General features: G+C 41.1%; 5 protein-coding genes across 8 annotated transcripts; 2 read left to right on the forward strand and 3 right to left on the reverse strand.

Annotated features, from left to right (window-relative positions):
• The first annotated feature begins 822 nt into the window (after positions 1-822).
• On the forward strand, positions 823-5,888 carry itm2ca (integral membrane protein 2Ca). Of its 4 annotated transcripts, none has more exons than XM_071536924.1 (6): positions 823-1,073; positions 2,775-2,918; positions 3,140-3,328; positions 3,945-4,055; positions 4,287-4,437; positions 4,669-5,888. In XM_071536924.1, exons 1-6 carry the CDS (start codon positions 981-983, stop codon positions 4,758-4,760), a joined length of 780 nt encoding a protein of 259 aa, XP_071393025.1. In that variant the 5' UTR covers positions 823-980; the 3' UTR covers positions 4,761-5,888. The 4 variants fall into 4 exon arrangements, with proteins under 4 accessions (XP_071393025.1, XP_071393027.1, XP_071393026.1 ...); XM_071536926.1 differs by having other exon boundaries at positions 2,781-2,930; XM_071536925.1 differs by having other exon boundaries at positions 2,781-2,918.
• A 2,043-nt stretch (positions 5,889-7,931) lies between these two features.
• Positions 7,932-8,903, reverse strand: LOC139658782 (lysophosphatidic acid receptor 6-like). Its single transcript, XM_071536950.1, has one exon. It carries the CDS (start codon positions 8,877-8,879, stop codon positions 7,956-7,958), a length of 924 nt encoding a protein of 307 aa, XP_071393051.1. The 5' UTR covers positions 8,880-8,903; the 3' UTR covers positions 7,932-7,955.
• A 1,415-nt stretch (positions 8,904-10,318) lies between these two features.
• LOC139658777 (lysophosphatidic acid receptor 6-like) lies at positions 10,319-12,360 on the reverse strand. Its single transcript, XM_071536945.1, has one exon. It carries the CDS (start codon positions 12,328-12,330, stop codon positions 11,386-11,388), a length of 945 nt encoding a protein of 314 aa, XP_071393046.1. The 5' UTR covers positions 12,331-12,360; the 3' UTR covers positions 10,319-11,385.
• A 2,177-nt stretch (positions 12,361-14,537) lies between these two features.
• Positions 14,538-15,686, reverse strand: LOC139658783 (lysophosphatidic acid receptor 6-like). The gene has a single exon (XM_071536951.1). It carries the CDS (start codon positions 15,684-15,686, stop codon positions 14,838-14,840), a length of 849 nt encoding a protein of 282 aa, XP_071393052.1. The 3' UTR covers positions 14,538-14,837.
• Positions 15,687-18,415: 2,729 nt separating this feature from the next.
• Positions 18,416-26,050, forward strand: prss16 (serine protease 16). Its single transcript, XM_071536938.1, has 13 exons — positions 18,416-18,605; positions 19,393-19,568; positions 19,972-20,071; positions 20,554-20,683; positions 21,106-21,229; positions 22,235-22,312; positions 22,439-22,486; positions 22,589-22,708; positions 23,429-23,593; positions 23,883-24,024; positions 24,140-24,319; positions 24,718-24,872; positions 25,379-26,050. The coding sequence occupies exons 1-13, from the start codon at positions 18,545-18,547 to the stop codon at positions 25,448-25,450; spliced, it is 1,551 nt and encodes a 516-aa protein (XP_071393039.1). The 5' UTR covers positions 18,416-18,544; the 3' UTR covers positions 25,451-26,050.
• The last annotated feature ends 1,177 nt before the right edge of the window (positions 26,051-27,227 follow it).

A 27,227-nucleotide genomic window follows, 5' to 3' on the forward strand; every position in this document is an offset into this window, starting at 1 on the left:
TAATGATATTAGATGCAGGGTCTATCAGGGTTTGGTGAATTGACTACCCATTGGGAAGAAATACAGCTATTCACAACATTGCTGGATTTTGGGATTATTTAATTGATTTAATGGATACAGTCGGTTACTGTGTGATTATCACTTCATAGACAACTTCTACTTCTCACTGGTGGATACACGTTTCATGCCACCTCAGCACGTGGGACACCGTTCACCGTGAGCTTCTTGTCACGATATGTTCAGGTATCGTATCGAGAGCATCACGCAGAACTCCAAAAGTCTGTCAATTTAACGTTGCTTTGATTATCGGGAAACTATTCTTCGCACACCTGTATCGGGAGACGGGTGTGTAGGAGAGTACTGGGACTGGACTATACAACATGCAAAGACAACTAGGTCTCAGAACCCAAACTTAATTCTACAATAAAATGTTTTAAATTACAAGTTGTGTGCGGGAATCTCTTCGCATGCATTTATTATATGAAAATGTACGTTAGGCTAACACGTTGTAGAACACAACTTTAGCCGGCCTTTGCTAATCTTTGGGCTCTATGGATAACTTTACAAGTACATGTGTTCCACAAGCTCTTAATTTAAATAAAAACTCAACTTTTACAGTTGACACTCACTGCCACACTAGTAGGCTACGAGGAGTGTACGTTTGCGTTTACGATAAGCAAGACAGCATTGACATATATTTGCATAGAGTTTGGCGTCACTTTCTCTCCATACCAAGGACAACCGTTACATGTCGGGGCTAGCCAGGCGGCAGCGGGCTGGTCCTTTAAGAGCGGATTAAAAAAAACAAAACAGCAAACTTCCGGTAGATAAAGACAAAACAGATACATTGTAGCTACAGAAACAGCCCGGCGGTGACAACAGAGCGACCCGTCGACGAGGTGAAGGATTTTTTAGAAAGGTATCCTCACACGCAGGCAAAAAACAAGCCCATCGCAAGCTGTCAAGGCTGATAACAAGCCATGGTGAAAATCACTTTCCAGTCTGTCGCGGGACAGAAAGTGGAGAAGGAGAATGATGGCGACAAGACCGAAATTCTCATTCCCCATCCGACGGTGAGTATGGACGGCGTGTATTGTTATTTCTATTGTTTGGCATCGTTTTTGCTGTTTCTCGACGTTTTTTTTTGTGTAATGTTGTGTGTTGCCTACCGTGTCCCCAGTGTGTCCCTGCCTGGCTGCTCTGTAGGGCAGCCTGCACCTGCACAGCCATGGACGCAGGAGGGGATGTTTTTTGACAGCGTCTATCGCCATTTGGCTGGAAACAAAACGAGACTGAGACGGTCTCTTCTCTGCGCCAGTGCGCTTATTGTTGGCTTTACATGCAAGTTCTTACATTGTGGAAATGTCTGCTCTTCGTTAAGAACTGAATAGAAAATAAAAAATAAATAAAAACATGGGTTAAAAACATATATGGGCAATGTTTTGGGTTGAGTTGTTTTCTCGTGGCATGGCCATTGATGAATTTTGTCCTTCAATGCAGATTTAAACAGCCCCTTTAGCAAATGTAGAGTGCAAAAAACAAAAATGCAGAAGCTCAGGCTGACAAAATGGCAGATGGGGTTGCTGTTGCTTGCAGCGCATTCAAGATCATTTTTCACAAGCTCTGAGGAGGCAGACCAGTCGAGTCCTCAACTTTCCTGTAGCAGCATCCCCACTCACCCCGACCCTTATCAAAGATACATGGCTGAGACTCCAAGTTAATGAGCCGTGATAGGCGTTTGGGTAGGACGTCAGGCATGTATAAAATATGAGTCTGACAAAAGTACTTTGAACTCTGCTTTCTAGGCAGATCCAAATGTATTGAATAAGAGACAGGCAGACCTCATTGTGTGTCACGCTCTGTCAGTGTGAAAGAGCCTCTATCTCACACAGCGGGGTGGGAGAACACAAGGAACTGTCTCACAGAAGGGAGTATTAACACATACACGCTGGTCTGCGTGTCCTTATGTGTCCTCTCTTTCCAAATGCTGCTTTTCCCAGCAAAAGATTGCCTTTGGCCCATACATGTTGTTACAACATGAAAAGCTGCATATACAGGACTTCATATGCGACACCAAAATACAAGGATGGACTGTAGATCTCATGGAGCCAAGCCATTCATTTCAGCCACTGTGTTGTTTTCTTTCTTAAAAGATTTAGCATGTTGACACATAGGGACTGTCATCCCTTTTCTTTGAAGTTTCATTGAAGAGCCTTTTCCCCATGCACGCAATCATGGCGTCAGTCTCGCTTTTATTTGTTTTCCTTCACAGTTCCAGCTAAGAATAGCAGCCTTTGTTGTTTCTTTACAGAGCCTGTCATTATAAGATAATTTTACCTGCCACAACCGTTCAGCAGTATGACTACAACAAGCACTGAGCCGCTTTTCTGCGAGTAATTCTTTTTGTAAATGGAAGTGCATGCTGAGTGGCTACTATCTCTGTGTGTAGTGCCACCCAGCCCACACAGGTTAGGCGCGTGGCACTGGCAGATGGGCTGCGAGACTGGAGGCGGCTGGGAAGATTACTCACCGTCTCACTCAAGTTACCATTACCAAGCACTCCAGGCTCAGCACTAGTAATTCCTGCTTGAAATGTATGATTGCCATTAATATGAACTCCTACCTTGGCTGGGTCATTTTCATCTGCTCATCATTGTGACGATGAGTAAGCTAAAAGAATAGAGCACTCGAGTTGAAGCTTCCTGTAAATACACTCTCTCTACCACCTACCTACCTTTTAGGTATTCATGTGTGTTTGTTTGTGTGTCTTCCAGGATGAGGAGGAGCTGGTCCTGCCGCTGCGGCCCAGGAAATCTCCCCTCAACGGCCTGTGCTGTCTGACCTTTGGCCTGGTTGTCTTCATGTCCGGTCTGGTCCTGGCCTCCATCTACGTCTACCGCTACTACTTCATACCTCATGTAAGACAGCAGGCATCCTCACTCTGCTGTACAGTCTGCCACATGTGTCTCAGATTGGTCTTTGTGTTCTTAACATTGCACATAATTCAGAATGATTTACTGATCGTAGTGTAGGGTAATGAAATGATGTTCTTAGCCTTTTGTCTGCATTACTACTTGATTTCAAGTGTTGTAGCTGGTGTGTTGACCCCAATATTTGTGAAATGTGTGTGTGTGCCCAGATCCCAGAGGAGAACCTGTTCCACTGCAGGGTCCTGTATGAAGACTCGGTGTATGCCCCCCTGCGCGGGCGCCAGGAGCTGGAGGAAAATGTCGGCATCTACCTGGACGACAACTACGAGCAGATCACCGTGCCTGTGCCTCACTTCGGAGGCAGTGACCCCGCTGACATAATCCACGACTTCCACAGGGTGAGAACAAACACACACACATACAGAACATATACAGTGTACACAGACATGTTCACATACCATATAGTGATACACTCTCTGGAAAACCAGGTTACCTCAAAGAAATGAACAGGTACAAGTAGATTTTGGCCCATAGGTGAAATGTCCCAAGCAGTATTAGGGAAAGTTACTTTTAAAAGTAATTACTTTACTCAGTTACTTTTCTTAAAAAGTAACTAGTAATGATACAAAGTTACTCTTTATTAAAAGTAACTCTAGTAAGAGTACTTTTGAGTTCCCCACCAATATTTCTGTAGCAGTATTGCTTGTGCTGCCAAGTGTATTATCATGGTTTTAAAATGCAATGCAAGACTGTAGCTCTGTTTTTCAAACATTAAGCCATTCTCATTTAAATATCAAGCACTTGGATTGCGTTTTTTTTTTGTTTTAGTTTGCGCTAAAAAAAAAAGAAACATAAAAGAAATCTAGATGTGACAACATTCTACTTTTAAAAAGGTAACTAATAACGGATTACAAGAATTGAAAATCTAACACATTAAGTTACTAGTTACCACAGAAAAGTAATCTGAGTACTGGTCCCCAGTAGAATGATTGCTAAGCTGCTTTTGTTGTCCAGGGACTGACTGCCTACCATGACATCGCTCTGGACAAGTGCTACGTCATTGAGCTCAACACCACCATCGTCATGCCTCCACGCAACCTTTGGGAGCTGCTTATCAACGTCAAGGTAACACTCAAACTTTCAGCATCTTTACGAGCATCCTTATAAGAGTAAGTGGAGCCGGAATTGAATTCTTCTGACGAAAAGATTTTTTGAGTCTTAGCTGAAGTTCTGCAAGCTCGTCACATGAAATCCACATTTGACCGTATCGGAAAAGATTGTACATCTGAAGGTTTCTGTTGGTCCTGTCCCAGTGAGCTTGCTCTTACTGTACTAGTACCGTTCTGTCTCTTGCAGAAGGGAACATACTTGCCTCAGACCTACATCATCCACGAGGAGATGGTGGTGACTGGCAAAGTGCATAACATGCGTCAGCTGGGACCCTTCATCTACCGCCTGTGCAACGGCAAGGACACGTACCGCCTGAAGCGCCGGGCCACCCGCAGACGTGAGTTGGGGTTAGAGGTTTCGAGATGAGGGGGGGATTGGCTAGGGCTAAAGCCTGGAAAGGTAAAGGTTGGAAAAGATCGTGGGAGCCACCTGATACATGGCTGTACGCTCTAGGATAAAGGGAGCGTTCGTGTTGCCGACTGCTCTGATCAGATGTGAAGTTCAGTACAAACAAAACAAAGTTCCGCCGCTTATCTCGTCTCTCTGTCTCGCCCCGTTTCTCTCACAGGCATCAACAAGCGCGAGGCGAAGAACTGCCACCACATCCGTCACTTCGAGAATACATTTGTGGTGGAGACGGTGATTTGCGATGAAGCGTAAACGTGACGGTTATCCATGCCACCCCACCCACCCAAAGGCACATTTCCAGTCACTTCTCCAGTCACTGTAGCATCCTCCCTTGGATTTACTTCTAGTCATGTCTGAGTTGCACTTTACTGGTGGTTTTGGTTTGGTGTTCTTTGTAAAAGATGTCTTTTTTTTTTAAATTTTATTATTTGATTACCTGCTTGTTTTGTTTTTCTATTTTCCATAGGTAATTTCTACCCTTAAGTGTGTTGCAATACTATTCCATTGGTTCTATCATTGGATTTTCCATGTAGCGAAGTCCTTAAGCCAATAATGAATAATATTTTTGAGACTTCTCCTCTGGGGATTTATATGATGGTTACTGTCGTTAGGGGAGACGACTGTCTCCATGTGTTGTCAAGGTGACTGTACTTTTGTTTTTCCTCCTGCCCTGGAGATTACTTTGTGTCTCTTAGTTCCAGTAACACATCCAGCTGTGCAAGGCATGAAATCCTGTTTTTCAAAGCAAACATTCTCCACAGATTTCTACTATTATCTTTCTTTTCATGTTCTCTATTAATCTATCACTGCAGGCTCTTATGAATATAGTCTTGCTTGCCTCCATCCTATCCCCTTATCCTCTACTCTCCTTTCCCTTTCCTTCCTAAATAGCCTAGTCACAATGTCAGAGAGTTGGGGGAAGAGAATGGTACATTGGTTACTTGTGTGCCAATGTCTCAACAATGTAGTAGACATTATTGGGCATTAGACTTCATTCACTTTATTTGTGTAATATTCCATCATCTTGTAACAGGTGAAGACCCTTATTTAGTTTTGATGCCCTCCTCACATTTTTCATTTGATTTTCTCTTTTCAGGGGGTACATATTGTCATATTTTGCACACTCTTTATCAATGCATTTGTGAATCATTTTAAACTATTGTCTTTGTTTACCCTTGCATGTGTTTATCTGTAAGAAAAACAGCACTGTTAGAATGTTTTGTAAAACAATGTTTAAAGCCTTAGTCCAGAGCCAGAGACTGGACTAAAGTCGTTACCACTGAAAGGGAACATATGATTATGTTAGTTAAACAAAACAAACTTTGATCTGTATATTTTGTCTGCTGATGAAATCTGTCTGTGATTAAAGTAGTTAAAATAACTGGGTATTTGTTGAGATGGTTCATTGTTTTTTTTTTTTTATAGAACAGTGATTCATGCTTTCATATTTCCTCAAGGCTATCACCGCAGTGCCATGAGAATCAACAGTCGTCACTTCACGAGAAATTACTTTTCTACAAATGTCTGCTGTTTATTGACCAGTATATGCTTCATACAAGAAAGTCAAAGTTCTGATTGTATAATTGTATCTATGTGTAACTATGAATGTTAGACATAAGAGCTGCAAATTTTCACACACCACAGAAAATATTTCTGACTACTCATGCCGACAAGATGGGAAACATTTTTTTTTGTATACTATTGGAAATGCATATGTATCCAATACATGATTTATCTACCCTGTCTGACATGGGTTATGGCTTGCACGATGACGATGTGTTTTGAAATGCTTTTTAGCTAGCTGACTAACTCCCAAAACCTCAAATGCGCTGTGGGAGTGTTGAATTTGTGGTTGTTTTCTTATGTCATCATCTTTATCTAGCTCTGCATCACAACCCTTTTCCATAGTGCAGTGGTGTGCAAATTCACATCCTTATTGTGGGAGTCCCAGTCTCAGCATCTTAGAGGTTATAGAAGTTGAACACTAGATGGACGTAGATGTTATGTTTCACCAGTGGTCCCATTGGACACAACGGGTGGAGGTAGTGTGTAAATATTAGGTTAATAAAAAGTCAGTAAGTGCTGATGTACAGTATATAATGGTATAATGCTTAATTTCAAATCTGCAGTGCTTAATTGCAAAGATTACTTTTGGATTGTTTCAAATCTGAGGCTGAAGTAATCTAGATCCTTACAGTCTGCCATAGGCTTATACAGACGCCCTTCCATCTGGCAAGGCTTAGGACTTGCAGGCTGCTGGCTCAAGAACTGAGATGCTCACAAACAGTCTCAGTCACATCACAGGATTTATAACCTAAGAGACACAGAGCATCCAAATGATTTTTAAAGCAATAAAAAAATGAGCAAATACAAATACTTAAGTGAAAACCATGTCCTTGTTATCACTCCAAACCATAGCTGCCATGCTTTTTGCTTTTCAACTACCCAAAAACCATATTGCGTGACCTTGGTATTATAAGGTTCTATCTGACCTTTTTGTCAAAACTGAGTTAGTCGCATGAACATGCCTGAGTGCCTGTTGTGCCTGTTGACATAAGTGTGGTGTTATTTTTTGGAGGCAGATAGAACCTTATAATTCTAAGATTAACATGGTAATCTTCCGGGCATACCTCCGTGTTAAATTATGATGGCTGAAGGAGAAGACACGACAAGATTCATCCAACTGCAGAATTGCATTGCAATTACCTGCCAATTTCAAAAACACACTGAAAAAGCCAATGAGAGCAGTTATAACAAGAACTTAACTCCCATCTCCTGTTTGACTCAGAAGACACGAGTCAGCAAGATAGGAATAAAGGGGCGACAGTATAACTATCTGGAAAACTGACTCAAATGAATCTTTGAATAATTCACTGGTTACTATAACTATAGGGAGCCGTAATAAAGTGTGTGATATGTGTGAGATGTGTGAATGTAATGGAATAGCTATGTGTGATGTATGATATGATGCCCAGCGGACAATGACCAGTACATACGACACCAGCGGAGCTCCGGAGGGAGATGATCTGCTCGTTTAGGCCCTATTAACACAATTTTAAAACAAGTGTGAGCATCTGCAAAGTTTTACCCAGTGGCTTTGTTATAGACCCTGGTTGTGCTAAAGATAATAAAAATTGAATGAACACATATTTTTATGTGGCACTTTACTAAGCCCTGTAGGGAGATTCTCATTCACATTTTTTCACATTTTACTGATTTGAATGAGGTGCGAAAAGGAGCTATCATCATTGGCAACATTACGATCATACTGAGAACTCTTTATTGATTTAGTACATCACATAGTCAAACTTTAAGTCAAATCATCCAATAAACCATTTAAATCCCACACACAAAGATCTATTTTGCTGAAAAAGCAGCAAATCACAATGACATTGGGACATTTGATGTCATCTCATCCTAACTCTTTACGTCCCTTGTCTTCACCCACTATCTTGCAATGGCCACATCCTCTTTTTTCTTCCAGAAGGCATCCACAGAAAAGTAATATAATAGTGGATCCAGACAGCAGTTCATACTAGCAAGACATATGATTGGCTTGATTGCATTTTTTCCATTTTTAAGCACAAGGGCCAATGACAGAGGAAAGAAACAGATGATAAACATGATCAGGTTCATGGCAAAAACCAGCATGACATTCATCTTGTTGTTGACCCTTGCAGAGTCACTGAGATGCCTGCGGAGAGTCCAAGACACCATAGCAGTGGACACAACATTGACTGCCAGCATGGTGAACACTAAAGCAGACAAATAAGGCAAAAAATAAGGCAATGCTGATCTATGCTGCTTACAGTTAGGAAAGTCAAAACAGGTAGATGCATTGCAGTTGTATAAACGTCTTGAAAAGTTGATGCTCTCTGGGATGTTCATTACCAACACAAAGATCCAAGCGAAGGCAGAGGCTTTCCAGGCATTGGAGGTGGATCTCAGACGCCGTGATCTCAGCGGGTAAACCACTGCCAGCAGCCGGTCCACACCGATGAAGGTGATGAAGATGGAGCTGGAGCGCAGGTTGTTGTGGAAGAACATAATGATCAAGACGCATGCCGTAATGCCAAGAGGCCAGCTGCCTGTGGCATAAAAGTAGACTCTCATGGGCAGGGAGATCACCAGCAGCAGGTCTGAAAGTGCCAGGTTGATCATGAAGACGGCACTGGGGGATTTGAGGCTGTGGCGGCGTATCAGAATCCACAGTGACACAGCATTGAGAGGCAGACCCAGCACCATGATGCAGCCGTAGACTATGGCATAGGCCATGTTACTCCTGTCTAGCTCTGGACCATTTTCTTTCAGGGTATTGTTCATCGTGTCTAACTGACAAAAAAAGCAATATCTGCGTATGCTTAACTGCATATGGCAATGGTACAAACCACACGAGCGTAGTTCGGCCCATCAGTCTTTATCTATGTGAAATGAGGTTAGGTTGTTCGCGTTTTAAGCAGTGGAAGGTTTTGAAACAGGAAACAAGGGTGACTTGACTCAGGAAGAGTAGCTCCACTGTGACATTAATGAATTAGTTTCCCTCCTCTCTCATTTTTGTTTCGAATAGATACAACTGGGATTTCGATTGGCAGGCTAGTTTGGTTGTAATTACTTGAGAGGCAGAAAAAAAGAAAGAATCATGGACAAGTTACGATGACATCAATTTTAGGGCTATTTTAAAATCTCATATTCGTAGCACTATGAAGGCCTTATCTATGATGCTTTATAAGCATGTTCATTGCATGCTATAATGTCTTGTAAAGGCATTATAGCACGCAATAAACATTTATAATGTGGTCCATAATGTCTTGTAAAGGCATTATAGCACGCAACAAACATTTATAATGTGGTCTATAATGCCTTGTAAAGGCATTATAGACATTATAAGGGGGATTATAAGGGGGATCATTATGTATGTATTATCATGACTTTAGGTCAGGGTACAAGCAGCACCAAAGAGGCAGGTGTAGTAACTGGAATTCATGGCAAAATCTTAGTAGAGTGCACATTTACGTACAGCTCTCCAAAACCCTTTCTTTCTTTCTTTCTTTCTTTCTTTCTTTAAAAGAAATTTAAGTAAATGATGTCAATTAAGTAAAACAAGTAAGAATTGTGTTCTTGTAAACCAAAAGCACTTTTCACTAAAACTTCTGCTTTGCAAGTCTCTTCTAAGTGCAATACCGGTACAGATTGTAGATATGATCACACTTTGTCCTGTTTGTTCAGGAAACGATATGTCTTACTTGGTGCCAAATGTTACTAATGGAAACTTAGACTTACAGCACTTAAAAACAGTTAAACAGCATGAAGATATGAAAAGTAGACACACTTGTTTAATTGATACATTGTTTAGCATTGCTTTTAATCCAAAGCTATCTTTAAATATTTTTGAAGTTAGCATCTGAATTCACATTAGATTGTATTCAAATCTTGAACCTCCTACTGTGTGTTCACACTGCACTTGAATTGCATTCGAGTCTATTCATTTTCTATGACCAGAGAAATGTAGGCATATATTGACCACAGTTTCTTTATTTTTCAGTGCTAAAAAGTTGGTGCAGCTGAACTTCTCTCAATAGTAGCATGATGATGTTCTTGCTCACAGTGTGACCACAGTGTGATAAAAACACACATGATCTGACAATAGGAATCAAACATTTTTGGCTTCCTGTTCAAGGAAATAATTGAAGATTAAATGTGATTGGGGTATACACAGGCCCCCAGCACTCACATCTCTAAAAAGGTTTTCAGGGTGCCAATAATTGTGGAGGAAACTGTATATCAGAGACAAAATGATGAGAAATACTGGTCTAGTTTTATTTGCAGAAAATGTTTGTTTACAAAAAACAAATATGCATATATCTCCAGGCAAAATTAACACTGCCAACAAATAAGCTTACCAACACGGATGCTACAAGCAAATCAGGCCACATATAACAAAACACACAAAAATAAAAACTCAATGATTTCAGTCAATTGCAACCTCTTTAGTCAGTGACGACTAAAGAGCTATTTAAAATTCCTTGTGTTTTTCAGTCCTGCTAGAGTCAGCTGACTCATGCAACTCAGTATGAAGAAATTATACTTTAAACTGGGGAAACTGAATGACACTTTTCATGAGACAGGTTCCCTGTACATTTCCATTCCTAAATCTATTTCCAAACCTGAATTTCTTTGACTGGACAACAGCAATAACATCCCAATATGTAAAAATGACACATGGTTAAAACTACCTCACATTAAATGGCCATGTGTACCACAAGTGAACAACAGGATTTCCCCCTAGGCCTACATTTCTTAAGATTAATGCTTTTCACTTTTCTCGCTTTTCCAGACCTGAGGAAATATTTAAAATGTAATGTCTGTTAGCTAACTAACTGACATACTGTAAGCCAAACTCTTTGATTAATGTTAGCCAGCTGTTAGCTAACTGGCATAGCTAGTGTGGTACTAGCTTACCTCTCTCATTATCCCTGACTTCTGTCCTGCCTTTGACATTACCTACTCTTCACTCCATAAAGAACTTCCTTAGATCCTTCATTGGTTCTCACAACTGCTGTTAAGAAGCCAACTTTCTGTCACCTCCAACTCTGTGATCATTTAGCCTATAACTATAAAAAAAACAATTTCATCGTGAGTCACAAAATGCTAACAGCCCATACACTGTTAGCCTTGGTTAGCCAGTTAGCATTTTGTGATCAAATCACTTTTTTATTGTTGTGCAGTAGTCGTTTGACAACAGAAACAGAAACATGTTGATGAAGGCACCTGGAACCAAATCATCTGATAAACCATTTAATTTCCACACACAAAGAATCTATTTTGCTGAAAAAGCAGCAAATCACAATGACAGTGGGACATTTGATGTCATCTCATCCTAACTCTTTACATCCCTTGTCTTCACCTGCTCTCTTGCAATGTCCATATCCTCTTTTTTCTTCCAGAAGGCATCCAAAGAAAAGTAATATAACAGTGGATCCAGACAGCAGTTCATGCTAGCAAGACATACTGTTGGCATGATTGCATTTTTTCCATTATTAAGCAGAAGGGCCAATGACAGAGGAAAGAAACAGATGATAAACATGATCAAGTTCATGGCAAAAACCAGCATGACATTCATCTTGTTGTTGACTCTTGCAGAGTCACTGAGATGCCTGCGGAGAGTCCAAGACACCATAGCAGTGGACACAACATTGACTGCCAGCATGGTGAACACTAAAGCAGCCTGTAAATAAGGAAATGCTGATCTATACTCCTTACAGTTAGGAAACTCAAAACAGGTAGATGCATTGCAGTTGTATAAATATGTTGAAAGGTTAATGTTCTCTGGGATGTGCATTACCAACACAAAGATCCAAGCGAAGGCAGAGGCTTTCCAGGCATTGGAGGTGGATCTCAGATGCCGTGATCTCAGCGGGTAAACCACTGCCAGCAGCCGGTCCACACCGATGAAGGTGATGAAGATGGAGCTGGAGCGCAGGTTGTTGTGGAAGAACATAATGATCAAGACGCATGCCGTAATGCCAAGAGGCCAGCTGCCTGTGGCATAAAAGTAGACTCTCATGGGCAGGGAGATCACCAGCAGCAGGTCTGAAAGTGCCAGGTTGATCATGAAGACGGCACTGGGGGATTTGAGGCTGTGGCGGCGTATCAGAATCCACAGTGACACAGCATTGAGAGGCAGACCCAGCACCATGATGCAGCCGTAGACTATGGCATAGGCCATGTTACTCCTGTCTAGCTCTGGACCATTTTCTTTCAGGGTATTGTTCATCGTGTCTACCTGACAAGAAAAGCAATATCTGTGTATGCTTAACTGCATATGGCAATGGTACAAACCACACAAGCGTAGTTCCGCCCTTCAGTCTTTATCTATGTGAAATGAGGTTAGGTTGTTCGCGTTTTAAGCAGTGGAAGGTTTTGAAACAGGAAACAAGGGTGACTTGACTCAGGAAGAGTAGCTCCACTGTGACATTAATGAATTAGTTTCCCTCCTCTCTCATTTTTGTTTCGAATAGATACAACTGGGATTTCGATTGGCAGGCTAGTTTGGTTGTAATTACTTGAGAGGCAGAAAAAAAGAAAGAATCATGGACAAGTTACGATGACATCAATTTTAGGGCTATTTTAAAATCTCATATTCGTAGCACTATGAAGGCCTTATCTATGATGCTTTATAAGCATGTTCATTGCATGCTATAATGTCTTGTAAAGGCATTATAGCACGCAATAAACATTTATAATGTGGTCTATAATGTCTTGTAAAGGCATTATAGCACGCAACAAACATTTATAATGTGGTCTATAATGCCTTGTAAAGGCATTATAGACATTATAAGGGGGATTATAAGGGGGATCATTATGTATGTATTATCATGACTTTAGGTCAGGGTACAAGCAGCACCAAAGAGGCAGGTGTAGTAACTGGAATTCATGGCAAAATCTTAGTAGAGTGCACATTTACGTACAGCTCTCCAAAACCCTTTCTTTCTTTCTTTCTTTCTTTCTTTCTTTCCTTCTTTAAAAGAAATTTAAGTAAATTAGGTCAATTAAGTAAAAAAAGTAAGAATTGTATAATTAAGGGAAAATTTTAATGAAATTTCAAAACAGGGAAAAGAAGAAGGAAAAGGACAACAGGAAAGTAATTTTAAAAAATACAAATACGAAAATATATTAAAAGTTCTTTTTTCAATTGTTGACCATTTGTAAAGATTTTATAAGATATTCAAATTACATTAGAGATACAATAAGCTCCGGCTTTTCCTTTGAAAACTTTTGTGTGAATAAAATTTAGCAAAATACTGGGAGGAGGGAAACCATTTGCAATGCAAAGTAAGAAAATGTATTCAAGCTTATTGTAAAAACAACTGCGTTAGAAAGCTATGAAACACTTATCACTGACTTGATGCACACGTGGCAATGTGTTTCAAGTCAGTACTCTTCCTCAGACAGAAATGAGCTGCTGACAGAACATTTAGCAGCAAGCACAATAAAGTTAACACAAGTTTCACTAAATGTGTTCTTGTAAACCAAAAGCACTTTTCACTAAAACTTCTGCTTTGCAAGTCTCTTCTAAGTGCAATACCGGTACAGATTGTAGATATGATCACACTTTGTCCTGTTTGTTCAGGAAACGATATGTCTTACTTGGTGCCAAATGTTACTAATGGAAACTTAGACTTACAGCACTTAAAAACAGTTAAACAGCATGAAGATATGAAAAGTAGACACACTTGTTTAATTGATACATTGTTTAGCATTGCTTTTAATCCAAAGCTATCTTTAAATATTTTTGAAGTTAGCATCTGAATTCACATTAGATTGTATTCAAATCTTGAACCTCCTACTGTGTGTTCACACTGCACTTGAATTGCATTCAAGTCTATTCATTTTCTATGACCAGAGAAATGTAGGCATATATTGACCACAGTTTCTTTATTTTTCAGTGCTAAAAAGTTGGTGCAGCTGAACTTCTCTCAATAGTAGCATGATGATATTCTTGTTCACAGTATGACCACAGTGTGATAAAAACACACATGATCTGACAAGAGGAGTCAAACATTTTGGGCTTCCTGTTCAAGGAAATAATTGAAGATTAAATGTGATTGGGGTATACACAGGCCCCCAGCACTCACATCTCTAAAAAGGTTTTCAGGGTGCCAATAATTGTGGAGGAAACTGTATATCAGAGACAAAATGATGAGAAATACTGGTCTAGCTTTATTTGTAGAACATGTTTGTTTGCAAAAAACAAATATGTATATATCTCCAGGCAAAATTAACACTGCCAACAAATAAGCTTACCAACACGGATGCTACAAGCAAATCAGGCCACATATAACAAAACACACAAAAATAAAAACTCAATGATTTCAGTCAATTGCAACCTCTTGGTACTAGCTTACCTCTCTCATTATCCCTGACTTCTGTCCTGCCTTTGACATTACCTACTCTTCACTCCATAAAGAACTTCCTTAGATCCTTCATTGGTTCTCACAACTGCTGTTAAGAAGCCAACTTTCTGTCACCTCCAACTCTGTGATCATTTAGCCTATAGCTTAACTATAAAAAAGCAATTTCATCGTGAGTCACAAAATGCTAACAGCCCATACACTACTGTTAGCCTTGGTTAGCCAGTTAGCATTTGTGATCAAATCACTTTTTTATTGTTGTGCAGTAGTCATTTGACAACAGAAACAGAAACATGTCGATGACGGCACCTGGAACCAAATCATCTGATAAACCATTTAATTTCCACACACAAAGAATCTATTTTGCTGAAAAAGCAGCAAATCACAATGACAGTGGGACATTTGATGTCATCTCATCCTAACTCTTTACATCCCTTGTCTTCACCTGCTCTCTTGCAATGTCCACATCCTCTTTTTTCTTCCAGAAAGCATCTAAAGAAAAGTAATATAACAGTGGATCCAGACAGCAGTTCATGCTAGCAAGACATACTGTTGGCATGATTGCATTTTTTCTATTATTAAGCACAAGGGCCAATGACAGAGGAAAGAAACAGATGGTAAACATGATCAAGTTCATGGCAAAAACCAGCATGACATTCATCTTGTTGTTGACCCTTGCAGAGTCACTGAGATGCCTGCGGAGAGTCCAAGACACCATAGCAGTGGACACAACATTGACTGCCAGCATGGTGAACACTAAAGCAGACTGAAAATAAGGAAATGCTGATCTATGCTGCTTACAGTTAGGAAAGTCAAAACAGGTAGATGCATTGCAGTTGTATAAACGTCTTGAAAAGTTAATGCTCTGTGGGATGTGCATTACCAACACAAAGATCCAAACGAAGGCAGAGGCTTTCCAGGCATTGGAGGTGGATCTCAGATACCGTGATCTCAGCGGGTAAACCACTGCCAGCAGCCGGTCCACACCGATGAAGGTGATGAAGATGGAGCTGGAGCGCAGGTTGTCGTGGAAGAACATAATGATCCAGACGCATGCCGTAATGCCAAGAGGCCAGCTGCCTGTGGCATAAAAGTAGACTCTCATGGGCAGGGAGATCACCAGCAGCAGGTCTGAAAGTGCCAGGTTGATCATGAAGACGACATTGGGGGATTTGAGGCTGTGGCGGCGTATCAGAATCCACAGTGACACAGCATTGAGAGGCAGACCCAGCACCATGATGCAGCCGTAGACTATGGCATAGGCCATGTTACTCTTGTCTAGCTCAGGACTATTTTCTTTCAGGGTAATGTTCATCGTGTCTACCTGACAAGAAAAGCAATATCGGTGTATGCTTGGTATGGCAATGGTACAAACCAACTCTGTCCTCCAGTCTTTATCTATGTGAACTGAGGTTAGGTTGTTCACGTTTTACGCAGTGGAAAGTTTTGAAACAGGAAACAAGGGTGACTTGACTCAGGAAGAGTTGCTCCACTGTGACATTAATGAATCAATCACCTGGGATTTTGATAAGCAACTTATTTTAATTGGAATTACTAGAGAGGCAGAGAAAAAAGGATCATGGACAAATTACCATGACATTTCCATCAATTTTAGGGCTATTTTAAAATCTTATATTGTCAACACTTTCTATGAAGGCACTATAAGCACATTCGTTATGTGCTATAATGCATAAGGCATTGTGAATATTTTTTTATCGTTGACTGTAAAGTTTTTATAAGATATTCAAATTACATTAGAGGTACAATACGCTTTGGTAAGTCCTTTGAAAACTTTTGTTTGTGAATAAAATTTTGCAAAATAATGGGAGGAGGGAAACTACTTGTAATGCAGAAAGTAAGAAAATGTATTCAAACTTAGTATCGTAAAAAGCTGTGAAACACTTATCACTGGCTTAATGCACACTTGGCAATGCGTTTCAAGTCAGTACTGCTGACAGAACATGCAGTGTTTTAAAACCAAGGGTGGAAAAAATACCTACTCAAGTGCAGGTATTATTAGTTTGCTGAAATATTACTTAAGTAAAGGTAAAAGTTTTGCTGTAAATGACTATGACTAGGTAAATGACTATGACTTGGTATAAATGACTATGACTATGACTTGAAAAGGTTTCTAAAGTCTTGACCAAAGATCTTGTGTTTGTGTAAATGACTTAGATTGAAAGTGATGAGATTTGTTCCACCAGACGACTGAATTTAAATTCTGTTCATCTGAATTTGTATGGAATGATTGCATTTAATGAAGCTGAAACTGATTATAGAGATCAAACTCACGGTGCTCTTACCAAGTTTTTATCCTATTAAAACCATATTGCATTGAAAAGTCCTAGATATTAGTTTTATTTAAGATATTAAATTGATAGTGGACTCTTGATTTGTACTGACTTGACTTGCTGTTCTACATTTAAATTTGATACTGACTTGGGACTTAAGACTTGAAACATGGTCACACCTCTGGTTTTACAGGAGCTCAGTATTTGCTGCAGCTCTTATCAGAGCTCAGGATGTGGGTGGGTTTGAAGACACAGCTCACGTAGAGGAACATTACTTTGCATGAAAGATCTGATGTTTCATTCAGTCAGAGATTGATAGAGACATTTGAGGCTGTAATAGAGGATTGTCAACATGCTTGTCTTCAGCACTCTGGGGAATGTCTGTTCCTCTTGGGCTGAAGACTCTTAATGCCTGTCTTCACATAAATAATGCAGGATTTACAGAAGTTACACCAGCAACTTCTAGTCATTCATTTTTATAGAACTGTTATAGAACTTTTATACTTTCAAAATGTTTTAAGTGTTTTGAGATATTTGTAAGTTCCAAAAATATGTTTTCAGTCTCAATGGCCGTTTCATAAATCCCCCCTGAGCAGATACTGTATAAGTTACTGTGTAAGATTCAGTCCAGTTTTAGTCTGTGCCCTATGTTCAGCCCAGTTTCAGGTGGATGGAAGGTTTGGTTCCTATTAGCCTTCATGCAAAAAGTTTTAGATTTGGCCTATAGAACCTGTCGTGTCTTCCTATCATACATGCTCTCATCATTCATTTATTGACTAAAGCTCTGTCTGTTATGACCTTACTGAAGTGAACATATCATTTTTCATGATTCAGCCTAGCTCATGATGGCCTGTGTAGGTCCCATAGCTTTACTAAATAGCGAGCTAGATCAGCAGGTTATAGTATATATAGTATAGTTATGGGTTAGTATGGAAGCCCTGGCAACAGAAACAAAAGGAATTATCCTGGGGGATCCAATTATCTAAGCTCTGTTTAACTTTTCTGTGTTTATCTCAATATTACGATGAAGTGAAAAAACAGGATTTTGACAGGATCCTTTTTCTACATTCTACCATTTTTTTCTCCTGTTGCTATCTCAATATATTATTGAACAACAAAAAGAGATGAAACTAGCACATAACTGGATCTTCCATGACAATCCCATTTTTTTCCTTTTGCCTCTCAGTGTTATCATAAGTTGGAGGACTTAATTTAAAATACATACTTGTGCTGTGGACTGCATCATTAATTAACTATTTTTAACAGCTACCTCCAAGATATTACTTCCTCTGTGGCTGCATAAACAAACTGCAGGCTCAAGATGTGAGTGAGCAGGTAGGGGTTCAGTGTCTTACTTAGTGACACTTCAGCATACACATGGCAGATGAGGGACAGGTTAGCTGTGGCGGGGCTTGAGCCTGTGACATTCCGGTTATGGGACAGTCTCTCTGAACCGCTTGGCCACTTTGACACCTCACATGAAGTGGAAAAGGCCAAAAACCTCAGAAGCCATTGCAGGGAAGAGTGGCATCCAGATCTCATTACATCACCAAGCTGACGCTCTTTTTTGCTGAGCTGATTGCATGTACACACACACACACACACACACACACACACACACACACACACTTTCTCCTGTTGGTTGGTCCTGATAAGGCTTGCAGAGTATAATTATGCACAGTTCATATTAGTTTCCACAGTAACTTAAGAGACCCTGTCAGCTCATCACTGCAGCCACTTCCTAGGGAGCAGAGCATGAGGAGTTCTTCCTGCAGATTGGAAACACATTACATTTGGGTTGAGGTTCCCGACTTGGTCGATTTAGGTGGTAAAGATGCATTTGTCACCAACCTGCTGTCTCATCCTTCTACTCCTCTTGAACTTTGTTGATGCCGGTGAGTTGATAAATGTTCCAGAGAATGTGATTGGTGTGGAAAATATGTGTTTACTCCCAGAATTGTGTTTGATTTTGAATTTTTGCTGCAAAGCTTTGCATCATCAGAACCATATGTTATAAAATATATTGATATTTTGTATTTAAAAGTACAATTCCCATATATGGTGGGCATATACATAATAGGTTTATATATATATTGTTTTTGAAGACCACAAATCATACTTCTACACAGAGAAACAAACACAGAAAAGTTGACCAAGGTAATATTGCATGCTTTCCTCATACTTTCAGAAAGTATTTTTTCCTATTTGCAGTTGTCAAAATTGTGAGCAGGGAAAAAAACACGCTGGTGGTGACAGTGAATCCCCAGGGCAACAAATATTGGATGTTGACTGCTCCTGAAATAGCGCTTGTAGGCCTAGTTTGGAAGTATTTTTGTCAGCCATCATATTAGTGACATGAGCAAAAACTCCTGGGCGAAATGTAAACAAACACGGTTGCTGTTTGCATCAATCAAATGGCCGTTAGAGCGAGATAAGAGACTTTACTCCACTCAGAGCAAGTTGGACCTTATCAGCTCTGGCCATGCATGGAGGCCAGCAGGTCAGTAGAGCTAAATGGCTCCTATCACACAGGCTTGGTGTGCGTTTGAAAGGTTAATCAAAAGAATTCCATTAATTGGCACAAATGACGAGTGGCATTTAGCAGATCTGAACCTTTCTGTAACTTCTCTGTTATTTCTGTTCTTCTCTTGTACTTGTCCTCCTCCTCTCTTTCATCGGCAGGACGGGTTCTGAGGAAGATCAAGGAGCGTGTGCGTATGCTCCAGCTCCACAAAGCCAAACAGCATGTCCTGATGCGCACATTCAGCGGTCAGCAGCCTGCCGAGCACATGAGCGAGGGCAAGATCCACCAGCCGCTGGACCACTTTGACCGCCAGGCCATCAAGACCTTCCCTCAGGTAGAGAGAGATCTCTGATATTACACTGTGCTTCATGCTTTTATACTTATGTCTTTGGATTTTATTATGCATTAAAGCTGCACTAGACAAGAGTTTAACATAAAAACACACCTGTCTTATCAGCTGAAATCACAAAGCATCCCATTCCCCTCTAAATGAGATGCTGTAGATTCGCCCTATTTGCCCAAATTAAATTCTGGTGTCGGTGTATGGTCAAGAAAAACCCTAACCCCACCAGACACTAAGAAGAAGACATTTAGGTTGGAGGAGAGCGCAGTACTGACTTCAGTTACTTGCATTGATCCTATGAATGTGCAGTGAATTCTCTCTGTCTGTCTGTCTGTCTGTCTCTCTCCCTCTCTCTCTCTCTCTCTCTCATACTCTCTCTTTGTCTCTCTCCCAGAGGTTCTTTGTGAACGAGGCCTACTGGCAGCGTCCTCATGGTCCAGTGTTCCTCTTCATCGGAGGAGAAGGCCCCATCTCACAGTTCGACGTTCTGGCAGGTAGGACACAGCTCCTGTCCTCTGTCTGTCATACACGTTCGAATGTCAAACAGATGAGGTACAGAAAATCATTGAACTACACGTCAGGACAAACTATCGCATTCACCTGGCTGTCACGCTCCCAAAAGGTTTGGAAAAGAAAGTGAAAATGTAATGACTGAAGCGTCACGTTGCGTGTGAGTAAAATGATACTGTGCTTATAAGCTCATTCTTCATCTTTTCCCTCACCCCTGTGCTACACTCTTTCATCATCCTCATTTTTCCTTATTTCTCTATATCACTTAAAAGCCTCACCCGCTTCTGTTCTGTGTGTCTCAGTGAGATGGTGTAGCAGATCAGAAGAATATCGAAATGTGAATATTGTTGTTCAGTATTTGCGTATATTAACTTTTAATCCCTTCACTTGGATGGTTGGGCTGTTGTTGGAAATATCAAACGTCACTTTTGAATGAGTTTTACCTGCTTTGACCATGTTTCCCCAGGTCACCATGTTGACATGGCTGAAGAGCATGGGGCTCTGCTATTGGCTCTGGAGCACCGTTTCTACGGCGACAGCATCAACCCTGACGGCCTCGAAACAAAGAACCTAGCAGACCTGAGCAGCCAGCAGGCGTTAGTACTAGTTCTCTACTGGTCTCTCTGTGTGTGTGTGTGCATGTGTGTGTGTGAGAGAGAGAGAGAGAGAATGTATACGTGTTTGTGTATATGCATGTGTTGATCTCTCTTTCTGTCTATCCTTTCTCTCTCTGTTTGTGTGTGTTTGTATCTGACTGACTGTGTGTATATGTATCGTTGTGTGTATGTATGTGTCAATCTCTCTTTCAGTTTCTCTCCTCTCCCTTTATATGTGTGTGTCTGTGTGTGTGTGTGTTTGAGTGTGTGAATGTGTCTCCCTCACTGTTTCTCTCTCCCTCCCTCTCTTTCTGTATCTTTCTGTATCTATATTTGTGTGTCTGTGTGTGAAAGACTGAGATTTCCAGACTTTGGTCAAAAGGTTGGACTGAGCCTTTTGTGTTTCTTCCTCTTTGCTCCAGGCTTGCTGACTTGGTGACGTTCCACCAATACATCAGCCAACACTTCAGTCTGACCCATAGAAACACCTGGATCAGCTTCGGAGGCTCCTATGCTGGAGCGCTGTCCGCCTGGTTCAGAGGAAAGGTGAAAGACTGGACTCAGATATGAACCTCTAGATGTGAAAGATTATGTGAAAATACAGAGAAGAGATGGTTTTGTCAGAGTTTCTGTTTTATCGCTCTTTCAGTGTTTTCATGTCTGTGTGCATTCAGAGAATTCCTATTGGACCAGAGAATATTTCAGGCTCTTTGATTGGATGAACGAGGCCAGAGGGTGTGCGTCACAATGTAAACAAAGGATGTAGACGAAAACGTTTCACCAATGGCTGACATCCATTGTGATTATGTTACACTCTATTTACTATCAATCACTTGAAAGTAGGTCACCTCAAAAACATATCGCCTTACAACTGTCTTTGTTAGCCAGGACAGCAGTTGATTCCAGTTTGTAAAAAAAAGGGTAAATGTTAACAATCGAATTACATAATTGCACGCATTGCAAAATGATTGGGGGAAATGTAAAGTAGACGTAGAGTTAAATGGGCTAGAATTCTAAATGACACTGGTATTCTCCTTAAGAGCAAAATACAAAAGTGTCTCCTAAACAGCAGAGAGCGAGCGCTCCGTCCAGAGAGAGCTGGACTCACCAACGATGGCTGAAGCTCTTCACCACCATGATTTGATGATGAAAACCATGATTTCTGGATAATGACGACCTCAAAACAGTTACCTCTTGCTGCCATTTGGGGCAGCAAGAGTACAGCTTTAAACATTTTCAGTACAGGCCCTATACTAAGTTCATTCAGTCTCACACTGGGACACAGGATCATTAAAGTATACCTCATTTGTTCAAATAAAACGGTGCCCTTGTCTTGCGGGGCCCCTTCAAAAACAGGCCTACAACCCATTTAGAGTTCAGAGTCCTGTTGTTTGTGAAATCCACTAAATGATCTTTGTATATACTGCATATGGGGACACAGGTCAGAAAATGGTGAGACTATACACTAGACATCATGAATAAAGCTGCCTAGACTCAGTTTTCTAGCTTCTATCTCTCTTCTTTCTCTGTCATTCTTGTGTCCTGCTCTAGTTCCCACATTTATTGTACGGAGCTGTGGCCTCCTCTGCTCCTGTCAAGGCTAAGCTGGACTTCTCTACCTACAACAAGGTAAACCCACATAATCCATGGTCATATTGGTATACAGCATATACAGAATGTTTTTTTTTTAGCAATGACTGCCTAGTGATGCACTCTTTTCTCCCACTCATACATCTGTCACTTCCTCGGTTTCAGATCGTTGGTTTGAGTCTGATGAATGAGGCAGTTGGAGGCTCAGACAAGGTACAGAGACAGCTGCTTGTCTGTGTGTGTCTGTAAATATCTCTCGTGAAATGGTTGTCTATCACGTGTGTAACATTCTCCCCCTGTGTCCTCTCCCTACAGTGTGTGGCTGATGTGTGGGAGGCCTTTGCTGCCGTGGAAGCAGCATTGATGGGCGGTAATGCCAGCAAGGTGGCCGAGGACTTTGGCTGCTGTCAGATCCCCAAAATCTTAGAAGATCAGGTGCCAGGTTTATTTTTTTATTTTATGGCCCCAATCATGACTGAGAGGATAGCACCATCTGTGGCATCTCTTGGGCACTTTTGTCCTTGTTTATTTTTTTGGGGATTGTAGATATTTTTTCACTCACATATTGGTTTAGAGCAGTGGTTCTCAACCTTTTTCATATCAAGGACCCCTAATTTAGACATTAGGGCCATGGACCCCCATTTGATGAGATTTTGTCTCTCGGACCCAAATCTGAGAATATTTTTATTGTCAGATATGATTTTGTCCAGAATTCCATGACTATCTGTACTGCAGGTAGAGAGATAACAGTGAAACTATGATCAAAATAGTCATTCTAAAATTACAAAATAATGAAGTTTAACAATTCATCAATTTGCTGGGGACCCCTTGGAATGCCCTCAAGGACCCCTGGTGGTCCCCGGACCCCACGTTGAGAACCACTGGTTTAGAGAGCTCTTCATACTTGGATGGTCAAAATGTGACAGCTAAAAAGGAGTTTTAAAAGTCCCCTAAGTAAAATGCCCTTCTGGATCATATACTGGGTTTAGTCTTAAAACAAAGGCACTCTCTCCGTAAATGAATTCCCTAGGTTTTCTCTTTTTCTCATCTCATATCTTTGGTTGTTTTTAATCCATCAGTGTGTTATAGTTCTGATGCAGAGTAAAGCCTTTTGAGTGGAACCTAACACTCTGGTCACACACACCTTTCACTCAGACTGAGCTGATGCAGAGCTTGGCCGACATCGTCATGGGAGCGGTGCAGTACAACGAGGAAGGGGCGGTCATGTCTATTAACGAGCTCTGTGACATTATGACCAATAAGAGCGAAGCGTACGAGGAAGAGATGGAGGCCTACGACCGCTTTATTAAACTGGTGCAGGTATGGAGAACACACACTCCAACACACACCAAGGATGACCCCCTGACCCCATGTCCACACATACACTCCTCTCTTGTCATTCACTTTATAGCCACCAGAGGTCACCGTTGAGCTATATCTGTGAATTCCCTATACGTGACAGGTTTGTGATCCATCTATCAGAGTTCAATTGAGAAGGTGTAAGCATTTGGCATCCCCATTCCTGCCGGATTATCCTGCCAGGGCAAGCTTGTTCTATATGTTTGTGTGTGTGTGTGTGTGTGTGTGTGTGTGTGCGCGCTCTCTGCAGATCTACCGCTCCACAGGTGAGGAGCCCTGTCTGGATGCCTCCCATGAGCAGACGGTGAAGGATCTGATGGACACATCGCTCCAGTCGGCCAGGACCGCAGGGAGACAGTGGATCTACCAGACCTGCACCGAGTTTGGCTTCTGTAAGACACACACACATACACACATCATCACACGCACACACACACACCAACGCCCATGGTGAACCATCCTTCATTCTATGGTCTGAATCCCTTTTGTGCGTGTGTGTGTGTGTAGACCAGACTTGTGAGGACGCCAGCTGTCCGTTCTCCAGGATGCTGACCCTGCAGGCCCAGACTTGGCTCTGTCCCATGCTGTTTGGCATATCCCAGCATTCCCTGCCTGGACGCATAGCCTCCACCAACAAATTCTATGGAGCAGACCACCCGCACACACACAGGGTGCTCTACGTCAATGGTGAGACTGATTTTATTACAGCCGTATACACCAAAATTAGAAAATCACGTTTGAATCACTGATTGGTGGTGTAGTCTGGTAGACTTAAGTCAAGGTTTTGCACCAGAGTAGCAAAGGAACTGCTGGTGTGTATTAGTGTGTGTCCTTGTTGTTAATGTATGGCAGGTGAGAGAATGGCTGTAAAACACTTTACTGCTGCTGTGTGCCTCTTGGTTTGGCCCAGAGGCACCAAGTCGAAGGATGTAGTTTGTAGTTATCACAGACACTGAGAAGACTAAGGGGGCAGATATTAGGCTACAGTCCTCTGACCTCTGTCCCATCTCTCTCTCTCTCTGTCCCCCCCCCCCCCCCGCCGATCCCCTTCCCCTTCCCCTTCCCCTTCCCCTTCCCCCACCCAGGTGGAGTCGACCCGTGGCAGGAGTTGTCGGTGATCAACAACAAGACAGGGGAGGGGGACGAGGACCAGGCCATCTTCATCCAGGACACTGCTCACTGTGCCGATATGATGACCAGAGGAGTTGCGGACCGCTGTTCACTCAAGAAGGCCAGGAGGGTATGAGCACCTCTCTGAGATGTGACTGATATACATAATAAACTGTGCACATCACAAGATCCATATTAATGGTTGTTACAGCAGATGTAGGAAAATGGTAAATCAGTAGTTTGTTAGATTTAGCATAACATGTATGGTTAGACCGATATATCAGTTTGCCGATATATACGGCCAATATTCAGCTTATTGGATAGTCAGTGTTGCCCATGTTGATTACACATTTATTGATTAATTCATCAATACTACACTGGTGGACTAAGGGAAGCCCTTAACCTGAATTGATTCCAGTGTGACATTTTGATTGTGAGGATTTAATTATTATCATTATTATCATTATTACTACTAGTAGTAGTAATAAGCATATTATTATTTTCAGTGGGGACTTTTAGTGTCCTATTATGATCTAAATTCCACTTCAGAGGCATTTCCACCCTAATTCTACTCATAATACTTGAAAGTTTTGTGAGCTTGAACACTTTGTTTTTTCCTGTTTTTTCATCTCTCAGGAGATTGAGAAGCATGTGACCAAGTGGCTGAAGTCCGCTGCCTGGGAGAACATGAAGAAATTAATGGTCTGATCCAAGCATCTCATTATATCTATATATTATATTTGTATATCAGCTCTTATCATTTCACCCTCAAACTTATTATAAGCTGTTTTTAAGGTGCCTCCCTCCCTCTCCTGCTCTTTCACCATCCTCCTCTTCCTCCATTTCCTCTCTGTTCCCCACCTGCTCACTTTCCATCCTCTTCCCTTTTTCTTTCTTCTCATGATGATATAACACCACCAACTCTACTATTGCTATATAACCCTTCCATAGCACTATGCTTGTTTTTGTGTGTGGTTGTGTGGATGTTGGTGGGGGGATTACATGTGGGAATGAGTGACTTAGTACATTTTTTTACAGGAATACAGAAAATGAATTTCCTGTATGTTGCTATTCTCTTTAGTACTTGCTGTCTATTTAAATCTAGTTTTATATTTGTTGGATTGCTGATCGATGATCCTCATAACAAGGCTTGATGTTTATGGAGAGTTTTAAGGTTTACAGCTTGAGGGTTTAACCACATGTGTCAGTTTTGCTATGCTTGTATTAAGCCAATAGTTTGATGGCTGTATCCCACTTAATGCATTTCATTAGCTTTTGTGTGCATCAATAAAAGATAATGATGGCTTGGCTGTGGTTTGTTGATTACAGTGCACCCGTCATCTGTCATAACCCTGTTCCGTCACTAGGGAGCGATATTGCTACATGTGTCAAATACCTTATTTGATCTTCATTCCCTGCAAAATGCATCATATCAGAGCTGAGAAAAGCAGAAACGTACCACACTGATATCACACAATATCTAACATGTTTTATTTGAATTAAAAGTTGGCACGCTCCTTTGCTGATATATCTGACCAAAGAATCCATGAAACCAATTCAAAGCCCCCATCATTAAAAAATATAAAATCTGAACAAATTGTACTGTCATAAAATCTGATTTTCTCAATTCCTGAAACAGAAGCCTTTTAGAAATATGGGATTTTCACAGAATGCAGACAAGAAAAAACATATTTGATTTAACTTAACACGGGTGTATTTTTGGTTGTTTGTTGATGACTTTGCAGGGAGATGACTTTGCAGGAGTGTGTGATGTCAAAGTGTATCTGTGAATGTGAGAGAACACTGTAACAGTGAGATTATTAAGAGATGGAGAGAGTGTTTGGGAGAGAAAGGTGAGGAAGCACCAGTTGTCCCAAGGCCATCTGTTTCCTTATGGGCTGCAGTGTGTGTGTGTGTGTGTGTGTGTGTGTGTGTGTGTGTGTGTGTGTGTGTGTGTGTGTGTTGTGTGATTGACCCTCTCAGTAGGGGGGTCAGTAGTGGGAGGTCACGACCCCGCTGACCCCGTGGGAGTGGAGATCATCAATCAACTAGAGGCTGGACAGAGCAGCAGGAGGGGACACACACACACACACACACACACACACACACACACACACACACAACAAAATACTGTAATACCTATTCTGTGCAAAATGTACAATCCAATATTTTAGGCATAGATTGAAGTACAGTAATGGAATGCAGTTACATCGCATTTAAGTCAACCAAATATTGACTTGTAGAATAGAATAGAATAGAATAAAATAGAATAGAATAGAATAGAACAGAATAGAATAGAATAGAATCTCTTGTGCATAGCTGACGGCATCCAGGTACTAGGCAATTCTATGTTTAGGCCTGTGGGACACTACTGGTTTTGGGACAACAAACACACACACACACACATACACACACACACACAAACATATGCGTGAAAGACATTTGCTGTCGGCCAAATGGGTCAGTGTACTATGTTTGATAACAT

This window comes from Centroberyx affinis, unplaced genomic scaffold (assembly GCF_046629955.1).
Source record: "Centroberyx affinis isolate AG114_WGS23_722 - 3 ecotype Tasmania unplaced genomic scaffold, CSIRO-AGI_Caff_v1 ptg002960l_1, whole genome shotgun sequence".
Lineage (NCBI taxonomy): Eukaryota > Metazoa > Chordata > Actinopteri > Beryciformes > Berycidae > Centroberyx > Centroberyx affinis.

Coding starts and splice junctions, on each gene's coding strand:
- itm2ca (XM_071536926.1), top strand. CDS start 981: ATGGTGAAAATCACTTTCCAGTCTGTCGCGGGACAGAAAGTGGAGAAG. Junction 4,056..4,286: donor AGCTGCTTATCAACGTCAAG/GTAACACTCAAA, acceptor TGTCTCTTGCAG/AAGGGAACATACTTGCCTCA. Junction 4,438..4,668: donor GCGCCGGGCCACCCGCAGAC/GTGAGTTGGGGT, acceptor TTTCTCTCACAG/GCATCAACAAGCGCGAGGCG.
- LOC139658783 (XM_071536951.1), bottom strand. CDS start 15,686: ATGGCCTATGCCATAGTCTACGGCTGCATCATGGTGCTGGGTCTGCCT.
- prss16 (XM_071536938.1), top strand. CDS start 18,545: ATGCATTTGTCACCAACCTGCTGTCTCATCCTTCTACTCCTCTTGAAC. Junction 22,487..22,588: donor CAGTTGGAGGCTCAGACAAG/GTACAGAGACAG, acceptor CTCTCCCTACAG/TGTGTGGCTGATGTGTGGGA. Junction 24,873..25,378: donor CACTCAAGAAGGCCAGGAGG/GTATGAGCACCT, acceptor TTCATCTCTCAG/GAGATTGAGAAGCATGTGAC.
- LOC139658777 (XM_071536945.1), bottom strand. CDS start 12,330: ATGCAGTTAAGCATACACAGATATTGCTTTTCTTGTCAGGTAGACACG.
- LOC139658782 (XM_071536950.1), bottom strand. CDS start 8,879: ATGCAGTTAAGCATACGCAGATATTGCTTTTTTTGTCAGTTAGACACG.